The 13,562-nt window shown below is 36.0% G+C and overlaps 1 protein-coding gene across 4 annotated transcripts in view; it reads right to left on the reverse strand.

The window, feature by feature from the left end:
- Positions 1–5,833: 5,833 nt before the first annotated feature.
- The window catches only part of LOC144957382 (DENN domain-containing protein 3-like), a 43,211-nt gene continuing 35,482 nt past the window's right edge, over positions 5,834–13,562 (reverse strand). For all 4 annotated transcript variants that reach the window (XM_078888628.1, XM_078888631.1, XM_078888630.1 and 1 more), the window contains exons 25-28: positions 12,692–12,819; positions 11,244–11,366; positions 10,643–10,775; positions 5,834–8,941 (exon numbers count right to left, since the gene is read on the reverse strand). In XM_078888628.1, coding sequence (XP_078744754.1) covers positions 8,868–8,941; positions 10,643–10,775; positions 11,244–11,366; positions 12,692–12,819 — 458 coding nt within the window. In that variant the 3' untranslated portion in view covers positions 5,834–8,867. The remainder of the gene's footprint in view (positions 8,942–10,642; positions 10,776–11,243; positions 11,367–12,691; positions 12,820–13,562) is intronic.

Consider the following 13,562-nt stretch of genomic DNA (forward strand, 5'->3'; position numbering starts at 1 on the left):
CACATGTTTTGATTTTTGATTTTTTAAATGCGTCTTCTTGTGATAAAACTAATGCAGCCGGCCATGTTGTTTTCATATATTTTGTATTTTGTTGTTTTTCATCTGCTGAGCAATTAGCAAAGGGAGCCAGTGTAGATAGAGAGGGAGAGAAAGAAGAGAGAGAGAGAGAGAGAGAGAGAGAGAGAGAGAGAGAGAGAGAGAGAGAGAGAGAGAGAGAGAGAGAGAGAGAGAGAGAGAGAGAGAGAGAGAGAGAGAGATGTTGATAACATATTATTATTATTACTTATATTTATTGCCAATATTGATTTTTTATCATTACTATTATTATACTGATTGTAATATATGTTACATAGATGTAAAATTAAACTGTGCATGCCCCAATTTTGTTTTGCTACTGTAGTGGTTGCCATTTAATTCAAGCACCAGTTTTAGTTTTAGTCTTTCAACTTCCAATGCCTGCCCTGTTTCCTCATCTGGTGACATGTTATTCTCACTCATTTTATCTATGTTTTCATTTATTTACATAGTTATTCATTTATTTATCGAAAAAGATCTGGTTGTGTTTTTTTCGTTTTTTTTTTTCCAATAAGTATTTATTTCAGTTGTTTATCTTAAGGTAATAAATTATCCTTACTTATTACCTATTTTTTGTTGATTGTGTTGGAGTCAATGTTGCTTGTTACGCTTGGATTTGTGAAGGCTGAGGCAAAGAAAAAAATATTTAGCCTATTTCTATTAAAAGTTACTCTTCTTTCATCATGAATCAGATAGATAACCGCTTATTGTTTATTTTACATCATTTAATCCATAGCATCAAGTTAGAACATTTAAACACTGTAATTTGAAGCCCTGGGTGGGGATCCTGACCTCCCTAGTGGGCAGGGAGGTACATGCTGTGTCTTCTATCCCCCCATAACCGTTTTCCAATTGTTTCCTGTCATTGTCTTGGAATGAGATTACTTAGTTTTGTCCTGATCCTTGCCGGAGTTCCTTGGCTGTGAGGGATATAGTCGAATATATAGTTATAGTTTTGTGAGATGATATTTTTTTCCATCTCTCTGTTATGCATTGTATTATGTTTAGTTTACATATTATATTATATGATTTGTAAACGTTTGAGTGTGTTCCTTTTAGTTGGGACCTGTGCTTGTGTCTGGATGAGACTTTTAGGTGATCTCTAAGTACACTGATAATGTGCTCTTGGAATCTACAACTCTTGCCTATTTGAACCAATTCTCCTTTGTCTGACTTATTCTTGGATGCTTGAATTGTAATTCTAAAACTTTTTACTATCCCATTTTCTTCCTTTTTACTGGCACTGATATGACGTTAATGTGTTGCAAGCGCCGTAAAACCCTTAAAAACAAACAAAAAACATAAGTTACCATGCGTCATTAGGAAGGAAGTGACGTTACGACTATTGAAGAGTATTTGAAGCCAAGTAATAATTTAGACCCATATCACCCGTGGAGCCATAGTTTTTTCCAGGGTTTGTAGTGCTTACCATCATGGAATTTCTGGATTGGTCCCGGAAATCTGAAAAAGAGGTAAGTTTACTTTTTGTTCCGTTTAGTTAATAAAAGTTTGACCATTATATTACGACCTCTGGAATTTTAAAGTTTAAGTAATCATGAACCACTAATATGACATCATCATCCTCATCAACCCCCGAGCATCAATACTACCACAACCACTTCATCATCATCATCCCAACCACCATATTATCATTCCTACCCTCCCATATTGGGCAGGGGGGTACATACTGTGTCTTCTACCCCCTTATATCTGTTTTCCAACATGCTTTCTGTCTTTGTCTTGGAATGGGATTACTTGGTTTTGTCCTGGCTCTGGCCGGAGTCCTAGCTGGGAGGGAATGGTAGTTGAATAAAACTATTTCTCCCATAGTGGGCAGGGGGGTACATACTGTGACTTCTACCCCCGTATATCTGTTTTCCAACATGCTTTCTGTCTTTGTCTTGGAATGAGATTACTTGGTTTTGTCCTGGCCCTGGCCGGAGTCCTAGCTGGGAGGGAAACAGTCGAATGCATAGTTATTGTTTTGGGAATATTTTTTCCTGTAAACACTCTGTATGTATTTTATATTTGTTATTTTGAATGTATAATGTAAGCATTTGAGTGTATTCCTCGGATTTTGCGCTTGTGTCCGGATGAGACTTATAGGTGGTCTCAAACTAAGTACTTTATAGTGTGCTCTTGGAATCTACATCTGTTTCTTATTTGAACAAATTCCCCTGGGTGGGGATCCTGACCTCCCATAGCGGGCAGGGAGGTACATACTGTGTCTTCTGTCCCCTTATATCTGTTTTCCAATTTGCTTTCTGTCTTTGTCTTGGAATGAGATTACTTGGTTTTGTCTTGGCCCTGGCCGGAGTCCCGGCTGGGAGGGAAACAGTCAAATGCATAGATATTTTTTTGGGAGATGATATTTTTTTCTTTGTAAATCATCTCTCTGTTATGCATTATTATATTTATTTTTTTGAATGTAAAATGTAGGCATTTGAGTGTATTCCTCCTTGTTGGATTATGTACTTGTGTCCGGATGAGACTTATAGGTGATCTCAAACTAAGTACATTGGTAGTATGCTCTTGGAATCTACATCTGATCCCTATTTCTTCTTAGTTCCCCTTTGTCTTACTTTTTTTGGGTGCTGTAATTGTAATTCTAGAACTTTTTACTATCCCAGTTTCTTCCTTTTTACTGGCGCTGATATAACCTAAATGTGTTGCAAGCGCCGTAAAACCCTTAAAAACAAAACAAACAACAAATTCCCCTTTGTCTTACCTTTTCTTGGGTGCTTTAATTGTAATCTAGAACTTTTTACTATCCCATTTTCTTCCTTTTCACTGGCGCTGATATGACCTTAATGTGTTGCAAGCGTCGTATAACCCTTAAAAACAAACCAAAAAAAAACAATAAAACTATTTATGTAAATGCTCATTTTTAATACATTTTACCCAATTGTGAAAAGCAGCAAAAATATCTAGGATTGAGTGAGTTAATCACGGATAAAGTCAACCATGCTTTAAGTCAGCCAATATTTCTGGTACTGTGTTGTTGGCTTTATCATAATTCCTCAGTATTGATAAACGTAGACCTCCAATGTTGTCCAGAAATCTCTTAAGCAAGTTAAAGATTTAAGATTTTTAAGCATTGGTTGTTTCGATTTATATGTATTTGAATTAATTACACAGCAAAATAAAAAAAAAGGTGAGTTTTTTTCCATTGTACGCCAGACAATCCCAAATATCACAATATTATGGGCTCATCGTTCAATAAGAAATCTTAACAAATTCAGTTGTAAGTCTTCCATATATCATCGTGGACTTTTCGGTGTGTTGTCGTTGTACCAATGTACACACGTGAGGGATGGTTGGCCCGTATTACAATTATTCTCTTCAGAAGAAAAAAATACTCCACCAAACCACCGTTGATACCACCTCCACCACCACTGCATTAATAATTAGCTCCATTACCACCAACAACAACACAATCATCATCATTATCATCTTCATTTAAAATTAGAAATTTTATTCGTAAAATGTCCCCAAAATTGGAAATTGAGGGTAGGCACACCTGGGTGCGTTAGACCGATGGTAACGATTTGCTTGCTACCCTTTGGATATGACAATAGTCTGTCTCAAACTCAAAAGTACTTCCGCCAGTTCTAACAAACCAGTTACCCAATCACTGCCTGGAGGACAAAGAGGTCAGAAAAGATCTTCACTGCATCAAGGTTGATATTTCTTGTGCGGCAGTGCTCAACTGAGTTATTGGGACCCTCCACCCTATTGATGCGAAGATACTGACAAATGAAAGATGTCCGACATAATGCCGATGACACATCATGAATTGTGGTTAAAAGTAAAATAATTGAATATGTAGAGATGGTTTTATTGCTAAAGGATCGATTTCTCATCTCTGTTTCACTTGTCCCCTTATATTTTTGTTTGTTTTTGTTTTACTCTTGATAGCGCGATCTTAAATCTTTTGAAGCGCGATCTTAAATCTTTTGACCATTCTGTCGTTTAATTTTTACTGGCACTGACATGACCTGAAAGTAAAAATGAGAGAAATATTCCAAGCCTCGATATGTAGAAAAACAACAACATGATAATTTCATGAATCCCAAATCATTTGTAGTGTTAATATAATCATAGTCACAGTTCACTCAGTTATTAATATAATATTATAGTTATAGAATAGTTTTTAGTGCCATTGATTGTTAGTATTGCTTGGTAAAGTTGCATTGATATTTCTGCCATGACTACTGTTATTGATTTGATCTGATTTCAATCTTTCTGTATCTCACAATGCTTTAAAACTTGTATTATATCACTGTCGCTGATATTATTATTATGATAATTATTATTATTATTTGTGCAACTACTATTCATTTAGAATTTATTTCATCCAATGTATTAAAGTGTTACCAAACATGACTTTTTTTGATTTGATCATTTCTTTATGCTTAACCAACTTGTGGACTGAATTTCGCTGTGTGATTTAATGACACAGGGCATTTCTCTTACTAATCCTCTGTTCAGCATGCCTCAGCTGTCTCTCTAATTGACTTTCTTGTGTCATTTCCTTCCACTTGGGTCTTTTGCTATAGATGCTAATGTCAAGACAGCCTCCATACTGCTGGGTTGGTTCAGGGACAGTGTAACTTGGCAATATCGTGTTCGACTCCCACCACAGGGCAGTTTGGTTTTTAACAAGTCAATCCCACAAACGACATAGCGCTTGTACAACACCGATATAGCGCTTGTACAACACCGACATAGCGCTTGTACAACACCGACATAGCGCTACAACACCGACATAGCGCTTGTACAACACCGACATAGCGCTTGTACAACACATCCACTGACATACAATATTCCAGCCTCAAAAAAAAAACATCTCACAGACAATCGAGTTTCTTCCCCAAAACGGCAAAGGAATGGAACAGCCTCCTCCCAGAAGAAAATGTCTACTCCACAAAATGGAAGCTTTCAAAAACATCTTATCCGTCTACCTAATGAATACTCAAGGCCAGCATTTTGTTTTTGTTTTTAAGGGTTTTACGGCGCCTGCAACACATTAAGGTCATATCAGGGCCTGTAAAAAGGAAGAATATGGGATAGTAAAAAGTTGTAGAATTACAATAAAGCATCCATGACAAAGGGGAATTGGTTCAAATACGAAACAGATGTAGATTCTAAAAGCACTCTATCAAAGTACTTAGTTTGAGGTCACTAAAAGTCTCATCCAGACACAAGCACAGGTCGCCGCTAAGAGGACCACACTCAAATGTTTTACAAATCATAATATACTATAATATAAAGAAAGCATAATACAGTGCATTACAGAGAGATGATTTACAATGAAAAAAATATCATCTCCCAAAACTAACTATACATTCGACTTGTTTCCCCCTCAGCCAGGGCATCTGGCCAGGACCATGACAAAACCAAGTAATCTCATTCCAAGACAAATACAGAAAGCATGTTGGAAAACAGATATAAGGGGATAGAAGACACAGTAAGTACCCCCCTGCCCACTATGGGAGGTTAGGAACCCCACCCAGTAGGGCAGCATTAATCGTTAACATGATGGCATGGGCTGCCTGAACCTGACGAGGAAGAAGAAGAACTCTTCTGTACTCATTCATGCTGTTTCACGCACATATGAGACATGAACTCGTTCCAGACATCACCTTAATCCCTGCAAAAAGTGTATTTTGTCCCCATTATCCTAGGCTACACCACGAAAAGACAAAAATTATTTCTGAAAGATTTCTGGGTAAGTAAAACAAAAGAATCATCGACAAACAAGTTACACAAATTGTATTGAAATTAGAATGCTGTTCTTTCTTCATATCACAACACTAATAATAAATTGCACCAACATTAGAAAGACCATTTCATAATGCAACGTTTCAAACAAATGAAAAAAATAATAATTAAAAAACATACACAAAAACAAAAATAAATAAAAAATTCCCATAACAGAACAACAAAACAATAAGTCGAATATCATTATGTAATATAATATTTAAAATATGATATATAGGTAAACCCATATCATATCATTGTGTAGTAGAACCAGTCAACCATATTATTTCAGCAGTAAAAGACAAAGGTTAAATCATCGTCTGTGTATTAAAAAAATAATACACTATATCAAACATCTTTTAATGTGGTCCAATGTTGTAAAATAACAATTCTCTTTAATAATATAAAAACATTTAAAAACACAACCCTGATTGTATTTATTCACGTATTATATAAAAAAAACAAACAACATTTGAGGTCATATTATCAGGAAAATGAAACATAATCGCACACTCAAAAATATATTTTGTTTATAGATTTATCTGTGCTGAACGGCATCCAAGCTAAGGAGAAAAAGGGGAGTAATTCAAACTGAGAGGAAATCTGGCCAAGTGATTAAGGCACCAAAGTTCTAGAGATGCAAATGTTTCAGTTTCAGCCCAGGTGGCAGCATCTCATTTTTTTTCTTGAGCTGGAAACTCAGCCCCAATGAATCACACTGCAGTACTGCATTGTGGTTAATAGTAGGGATGAGTCCTTTCTTGTGGTAGGACACTCGCTCTTGAATCAGAAGGTCCTGGGGTCGAGCCTCGCTTGGTGCATAGTTGAGTCCTTGGAAAAGGCTCTTTACTCACATTGTCTCACCGTACTCAGGTGTAAAATGAGTACCTGGCCGTTAACAGTGCTGTCTCTGTAATATCGCTTAACAGGCGTCATATCTTGTTCTATAAATTATGTGTTTCTGTTGGTCAGGGACCCCTTGTAAAGCACTTTGAGCATGTATAGTGGATATTGCGCTATATAAATGCTCTAGAAATTTCCTTTGAAGATAATAAAGGGAAATGTTTATTTTTTTTTTTAAATAGGTTATAAGGGCTTTTAATCACTATGAATGGCCTTCGACCACATAATAAAATTCCACGGTATGCATAGTTATAAATAGGATTTCTTTTAGATAAAATCATTAAAACATTTTTTAAAAATCAACACAATGAATAAGGACACTTTTATCGTTATATGACAACCAAAAAAAAATATGGATTTCATTTTCCATTACAAAACATAATATTTGTAAAGTTTAAAACATGGGATGTGTTCTCCCACCAATTGTAAGAAATGTGTATTTCAATATTGCAAAATTAATCAACAAGAAAAAACCCACAAAACAAAAAAAAAAAACCCAAAAAATTAAACATTAGTCATTTCAATAACGGGTAACAACATTATAGAATGCAGTAAACCGGCTTACCATGTTTTTTTAATCGTTGTGTTTTCACACTCTGGCCAGAAAACTGTTACTAAATAAGTCAATAGATTAGAAGTGTTTTCACAATTTGGCCAGAAAACTGTTACTAAACAACACAGATATACAAGTGTAAATCTAAATAGATTGATTATATATATATCAAATGACACAATGTTTGCTGGAAAAAAATTGTAATCCAGTTGGAAGCATCCATTTGATGAAAAGGTAGAAAATTTCTCACTGTATCACACCTAAGGCACTAAGTGTTCACTTCAACAGATGAAAGGTGGACATCGTATAACATAGAAACCAGATATGTGTGTACCATATAATCTTTATATAATCTTTGTGGTCTTGTAATATGAAAATCAGCTTCCAAACTGTTTTGTGTCCCTGGTTCAAATCCCACTGCGGTATTGCAAAGTGGAGTCCTTGGGAAACCACATTCTCTCACCATACTCAGGTGTAGAATGAATACCTGACTAGAAAGAGCATCGTCTTTGTTGAAAAATACATATCATCCTAAATTTTATTTTTTGTTGTTGGTTTGGGACTTATGTAAAGCGCTTTGAGCACATTTAGTGGATATCACTGAGGTTTAAAAAAAAAAAACCCAGGAAAAAGTCAAGGCTCTGAACGCATGCAGAATCTCCTAGATATAAAATACACCAAGCTTTTCATCAGTAACGAATGGATTTCAAGCTATAGCCAGAACATGTTAATGACATCAAAAGTCCCGATTCATAAAATACACCAAGCTTTTCACCAGTAACGAATGGATTTCAAGCTATAGCTAGAACATGTTAATGACATCAAAAAGTCCTGATTCATAAATACACCACTTTTCACCAGAAACGTAAAGGATTTCATGCTGTAGCCAGAACATGTGAATGACATCAAAAAGTCCTGATTCATAAATACACCACACTTTTCACCAGAAACGAATGGATTTCATGCTGTAGCCAGAACATGTGAATGACATCAAAAAGTCCTGATTCATAAATACACCACACTTTTCACCAGAAACGAATGGATTTCAAGCTGTAGCCAGAACATGTTAATGACATCAAAAGTCCCGATTCATAAAATACACCACACTTTTCACCAGCAACGAATGGATTTCATGCTGTAGCCAGAACACATTAATGACATCAAAAGTCCTGATCATAAAATACACCACACTTTTCACCAGCAACGAATGGATTTCATGCTGTAGCCAGAACACATTAATGACATCAAGAGTCCCGATTCATAAAATACACCACGATTTTCACCAGCAACTAATGAATTTCAAGTTGTAGCCAGAACATGTTAACTCACTCAATCCTAGAGATTTTTGCTACTTTTCAAAATTGAAGAAATGTATTATAAATGAGCATGTACACAGATAGTTTTATTCAACTACCATTAACATGCACAAACTAAAAACATTAGCTTTGATACTATGCCTATAATTTGTTTCAGCAAAGTGTAATAAATTGGCATTGGGTAAAAGTAACCCGAGTAAACAACGGACATAGTCGGTGTTAGGGTTGAGTGAGTTAATGACATCAAAAGTCCTGATTCAAACAGTCTCCGAATCCACAGGTTTGATATTTGTGTTCCAAATGGCAACTTTCCCGTCCTTAGATCCAGCACCTGAAAAAGGGTAAAAGGGAATGATTTGTTTGTTGCTTTAGGTCTCTTCCAACACAATTGAGGTTATATGAGAGACCGCTGAAACAAAAAAAAAACAAGCAATCTAACAAAAATAGTACAAATGTTTTGTTTGTTTGTTTGTTTGTTGCTTTAGGTCTCTTCCAACACAATTGAGGTTATATGAGAGACCGCTGAAACAAAAAAAACAAGCAATCTAACAAAAATAGTACAAATGTAAATCAAAATCATAACCTAAAGATATCATAAGCTAAATTATAAATAACCAAGAACAAACAGGCAGGAGATTTACAGAAAAAAAAATATCCCCTGTCAAAAATACAATCACAAACCAAAGAAGCAGGATAGGCTAGTAAAGAGAAGAAGAAACGACATCACTATCGGATCGTACACCCATGCGAACATCATAGGTATATGATTCAAGGGTTAAACGGGAATGAAAAAGAAATGATAATAAAGGTGATGATGAGGATGATGATGTCAAAGAGTCAAAGTGATACTAGACTGCTAGAAGCTGTGGACTGTAATAAGTCATGAACAAAAATGAATAAAACAGCTTCAAAAAAGAACAGAATACCAAATACGGAACGTCTTGAGCTCAAAACTCTTCTTCAGCCAACAACAAAAACAGTGAAAACATTACTTAAAAAATCAGATTTTGACGACATAGAATTAATTATCGAAACGTCCTCTCTGTAGAGGAGTTTTGAGCCCAAAATGTTCCGTGTTGGGTATTATGTTCTTTTTTTTTTTTCTTTAAGCTTTTATATTCATTTTTGTTTATTACTTTTGACATTTTATTACATAATGTAAACGATTAACTCACTCAATCCTAGAGGTTTTTGCTGCTTTTCAAAATTGGAAAAAAATGTATTAAAATGAGCATGTACATAGATAGTTTTAGTCAACTACCATTAATATGTAAAAATTAAAAATAACATTAGCATTGATACTACGCCTATAATTTGTCTCAGAAAACTGTAATAAATAGGCATGGGGTAAAAGTAACCCGGGTAAACAACTGATATAGTCGGTGTTAGGGTTGAGTGAGTTAAGGGGTTTACCGTACTTGCATTGCTGTCATTTCAGCGCCAATAAACAAACAAACAAAAAAATAAAATAAAATAAAAAAAAGAAAAATGTGTGGATGAGTGGAACAAAGTCAAAGACATAGAGTGAAGATGAAAAAAAACAGACAGGGACTGAGATTACTTAAAAAGTCCTACACAAACATCGAGAGAGAGTTTTCGCCTAAAATAAATGGACTCAAAAGAAAACATTCCAAGAGCACACTATCAGTGTACTTAGTTTGAGATTACCTAAATATTTCACCCAGACACCAGCACAAGATTCCCACAAAGAGGAATATACTCAAAAGTTTCCAAATCATACGTTAAAATTGAAAAATAAATAACAGTACATAACAGATGATTTACAAGGAAAAAAATACCATCTCCCAAAATTAACACTATACATTTGACTGTTTCCCTCCCAGCCAATGACTCCAGTCAGGGTCAGGACAAAACTCAGAAATCTCACTTCAAGACCAAGACAGAAAGCAATTGGAAAACAGATATAGGGGGGATAGAAGAAGACATAGCAAGTACATCTCTGCCCACTATGGGAGATCAGGAACCCCCCCCCCACTATGTAAATGGCGGCCAAGTGACAATCTTATCTCACCAGACATGATGTATCGGGACTCCGCAGCACACAGAGACCTGATGGCGTCGTCGTGGGCCTTCATTTTCTTCCACAATTCCTTTGTCTCAGCCAGGTAGATGTAAATATTTCCATCCTTTGTGCCGACCCACACCTGTAGCAATCAATCAACACATTTTGTATCACATCAGTAAGTCATAAATAATGATGTGAAATTTATTGTAAGCTTCAATTTAATCACATTACAAAAACAGATCAAATGAACGTTTCCAGTTTCCCCTTTATCAACGAAACAGAATGAATGAAACCCCACAGATGAATGAAAGAATGTGGTAGTGGCGTAGTTCAGTATTTTCCCCAAAATGACAGGCTTACGCAGCAGAAAAATTGGTTTTTTAAACTCAAACAATCTCTCTACAAAACAACTTTATGTTCTTATTAATTAAAAAAAGATCATTGTGTAATACAAAATAAATCTGAATAAGAAAAATGTATATTGTGTCGTAACAAATGTGACGATTTTGCTGTAGGTGGTAAGGAGAAGGTTAAAGGTCAAGCGTCATACCACTAGACCACAACAATGTACCATGGAGTTAATAAATGGGATTTTAGAGCAACTTACAAAACTTCCACAGAGGAGAATGACACTAATGCCCCGACATTCCAATTTGATGCAATGTTTTAGCTGGGTTGTTTTCTCATCCCAGACAATCAGCTGTCCTTCTCGTCGGCACCCTGCCCAGATCTAGAGTTGAAGTTGAAGAAGGGAGTTAAAAAACAAAAAAAAAAAAACAAAAAAAAAAAAACAATTCTCAGTTTATCCAAATGACCACCCAACCTGGTTGGCAAAATATAGTATGCGCTTGGCTAAGAAGCTCACAACACTGCCATCCGAAAGTGTAACTATGTGTAACCTTAAAAGTTTATAGTCTGGTTAATACAGTTCAGTGAGAATTACTCATAAACGTGGATTGCAAAAAACCATAAGTGACGTCAGAGTGACATCAACTTTGTTCTATCTATATAAGGAAAAAAGTTGTAAAAAAAACCCCATACATATTTTAAAATCTGGAAAGTTGTGAATAACACAGTAGCACATAGAGCAGAAAGAAAAATACAAGAAAAATATCATCAAAATAAAAAATCATAATTTCCTTAATTGGGATTGAATCACTTCCGGGTTATCAGTCAAATGTGCGACAAGAACACCACAGAGGTTGCCAAATAGATAAAAGAAATAACAATGTGAAATTGAATGTAAGCTTCAATTTAATTACGAAAACAGATAAAATGGACTTTTCGGGTTTCCCCTTTATCAACAAAATAGAATGAATGAAACACTACAGATGTGGTAATGGCGTAATTAACAACATTCTCATTCATCCGTAGTGTTTCATTCATCCTGTTTTGTTGATAAAGGGGAAACCCGAAACATCCATTTTATCTGTTTTCATTACATTCAATTTCACATTGTTATTTATTTCTTTGAGCTTCGAGCAGCAGCATTTACATTACTTTTTTTTTTTTTTTTCTCACTCCTGTAAAGACTGATTGCCTAAATAAGCTCAGAAGACACCAGCAAAGCATCATCTTTCAACTAAGAACACAACACATACCGCTCAACAACCATTTAAGCAAAATTACAAAAGACACATCCCCTTCCTGCCCCCTATGTCAACACCCAATGAAACAGTAACACACCACTTGCTTGAATGTCAACCTCTCGAAGACCTGAGATGCCCATTCCTCCAACCAAATCCAAGCATCAGTAACACACTTTATAGTCACCTGGAACAACTACAAAAGACATCTAACTTCTACGTCATGGCACAAGACCGAAGGGCTAGAGCTCAGGTGGTCGCTGGTTCGGATAAGTAAGTAAGTACATTACTTTTTCAGATTAAGTTCAATCACCAGGCGAGGAATTCAGATATTTTGGGATGTTTTTTTTTGTCTTGTATATTTCTTTCTTGCTTTGTCTGGCACCTTTCATACACATTTTTTTTCAGATCTCTATCATACACCAGTGCCTACTCCCTAATCTCCCAATTCGATAGAGTCAATCATTACCTCATCATTGAAGATTTCAAAACAGTCAATGTCAATGGGTTTGACCCCAGGAACAGCTGGAGTGGACAAGGTGAAGGTCTGCAGTTGGTGTCCCTCCAAATCCATGGCCACAATGTGTTTCCACGTCCCTGGGGGGATTCAAGACCAAAAGAAAAATAATCAAAAAATGACCCATTTCATGCACACCAATGCCATCATGCTCAACAGGATGCTGACCATATTCTCAAATGTTTAAAAAAAAATTGAGCTTTTATATAGAGCAATATCCACTAAACATGCTCAAAGCGCTTTACAAGGGGTCCCTGGCCAACAGCAACATTTAACATGTAGGACGGGACATGAAGCCTGTTAGGCGATATTACAATTTTTTTTTCGGACAGAGACAAAACTGTTAACGGCCAGGTACTCATTTTACAGTGAGAGAATGTGAGTAAAAAGCCTTCTCCAAGGTCTCAACTATGTGCCGAACAAGGTTCGACCCCATGACCTTCCGATCCGAAAGCGAGTGTCATACCAATAGACCACATAATCTACTAAGATGCCTACTCTATGTTCAGCACAAAACCATCATCCAGCATAAAACATCCCACCCCATATCTAACTTTATGGATTACCTCTAGAAATTTTTTTAATTTTAAAAACGTTTGTCCTTCGGAGCCAATAGGTCCATGGAGCCAGAGTTTATCCCAGTGTCTATTGTGTAAAATAGACAATAGCAATTGTTTCTTTCCCTTTGGATAGGACGCTAGTCCATTGCAAAGTACTTTTCCTCTACATCTAACAGACACAATTACCCCATTCACTGCTGGGTGGAGACAGACGGGGGGGGGGGGTTTGCCCGAAAAGAATCTCAACTGCACTCGGGATCAAT

The sequence above is a fragment of the Berghia stephanieae genome, chromosome 11 (genome assembly GCF_034508935.2).
Source record: "Berghia stephanieae isolate SIO BIC M18660-M18661 chromosome 11, UCSD_Bste_1.3, whole genome shotgun sequence".
Classification (NCBI taxonomy): domain Eukaryota; kingdom Metazoa; phylum Mollusca; class Gastropoda; order Nudibranchia; family Aeolidiidae; genus Berghia; species Berghia stephanieae.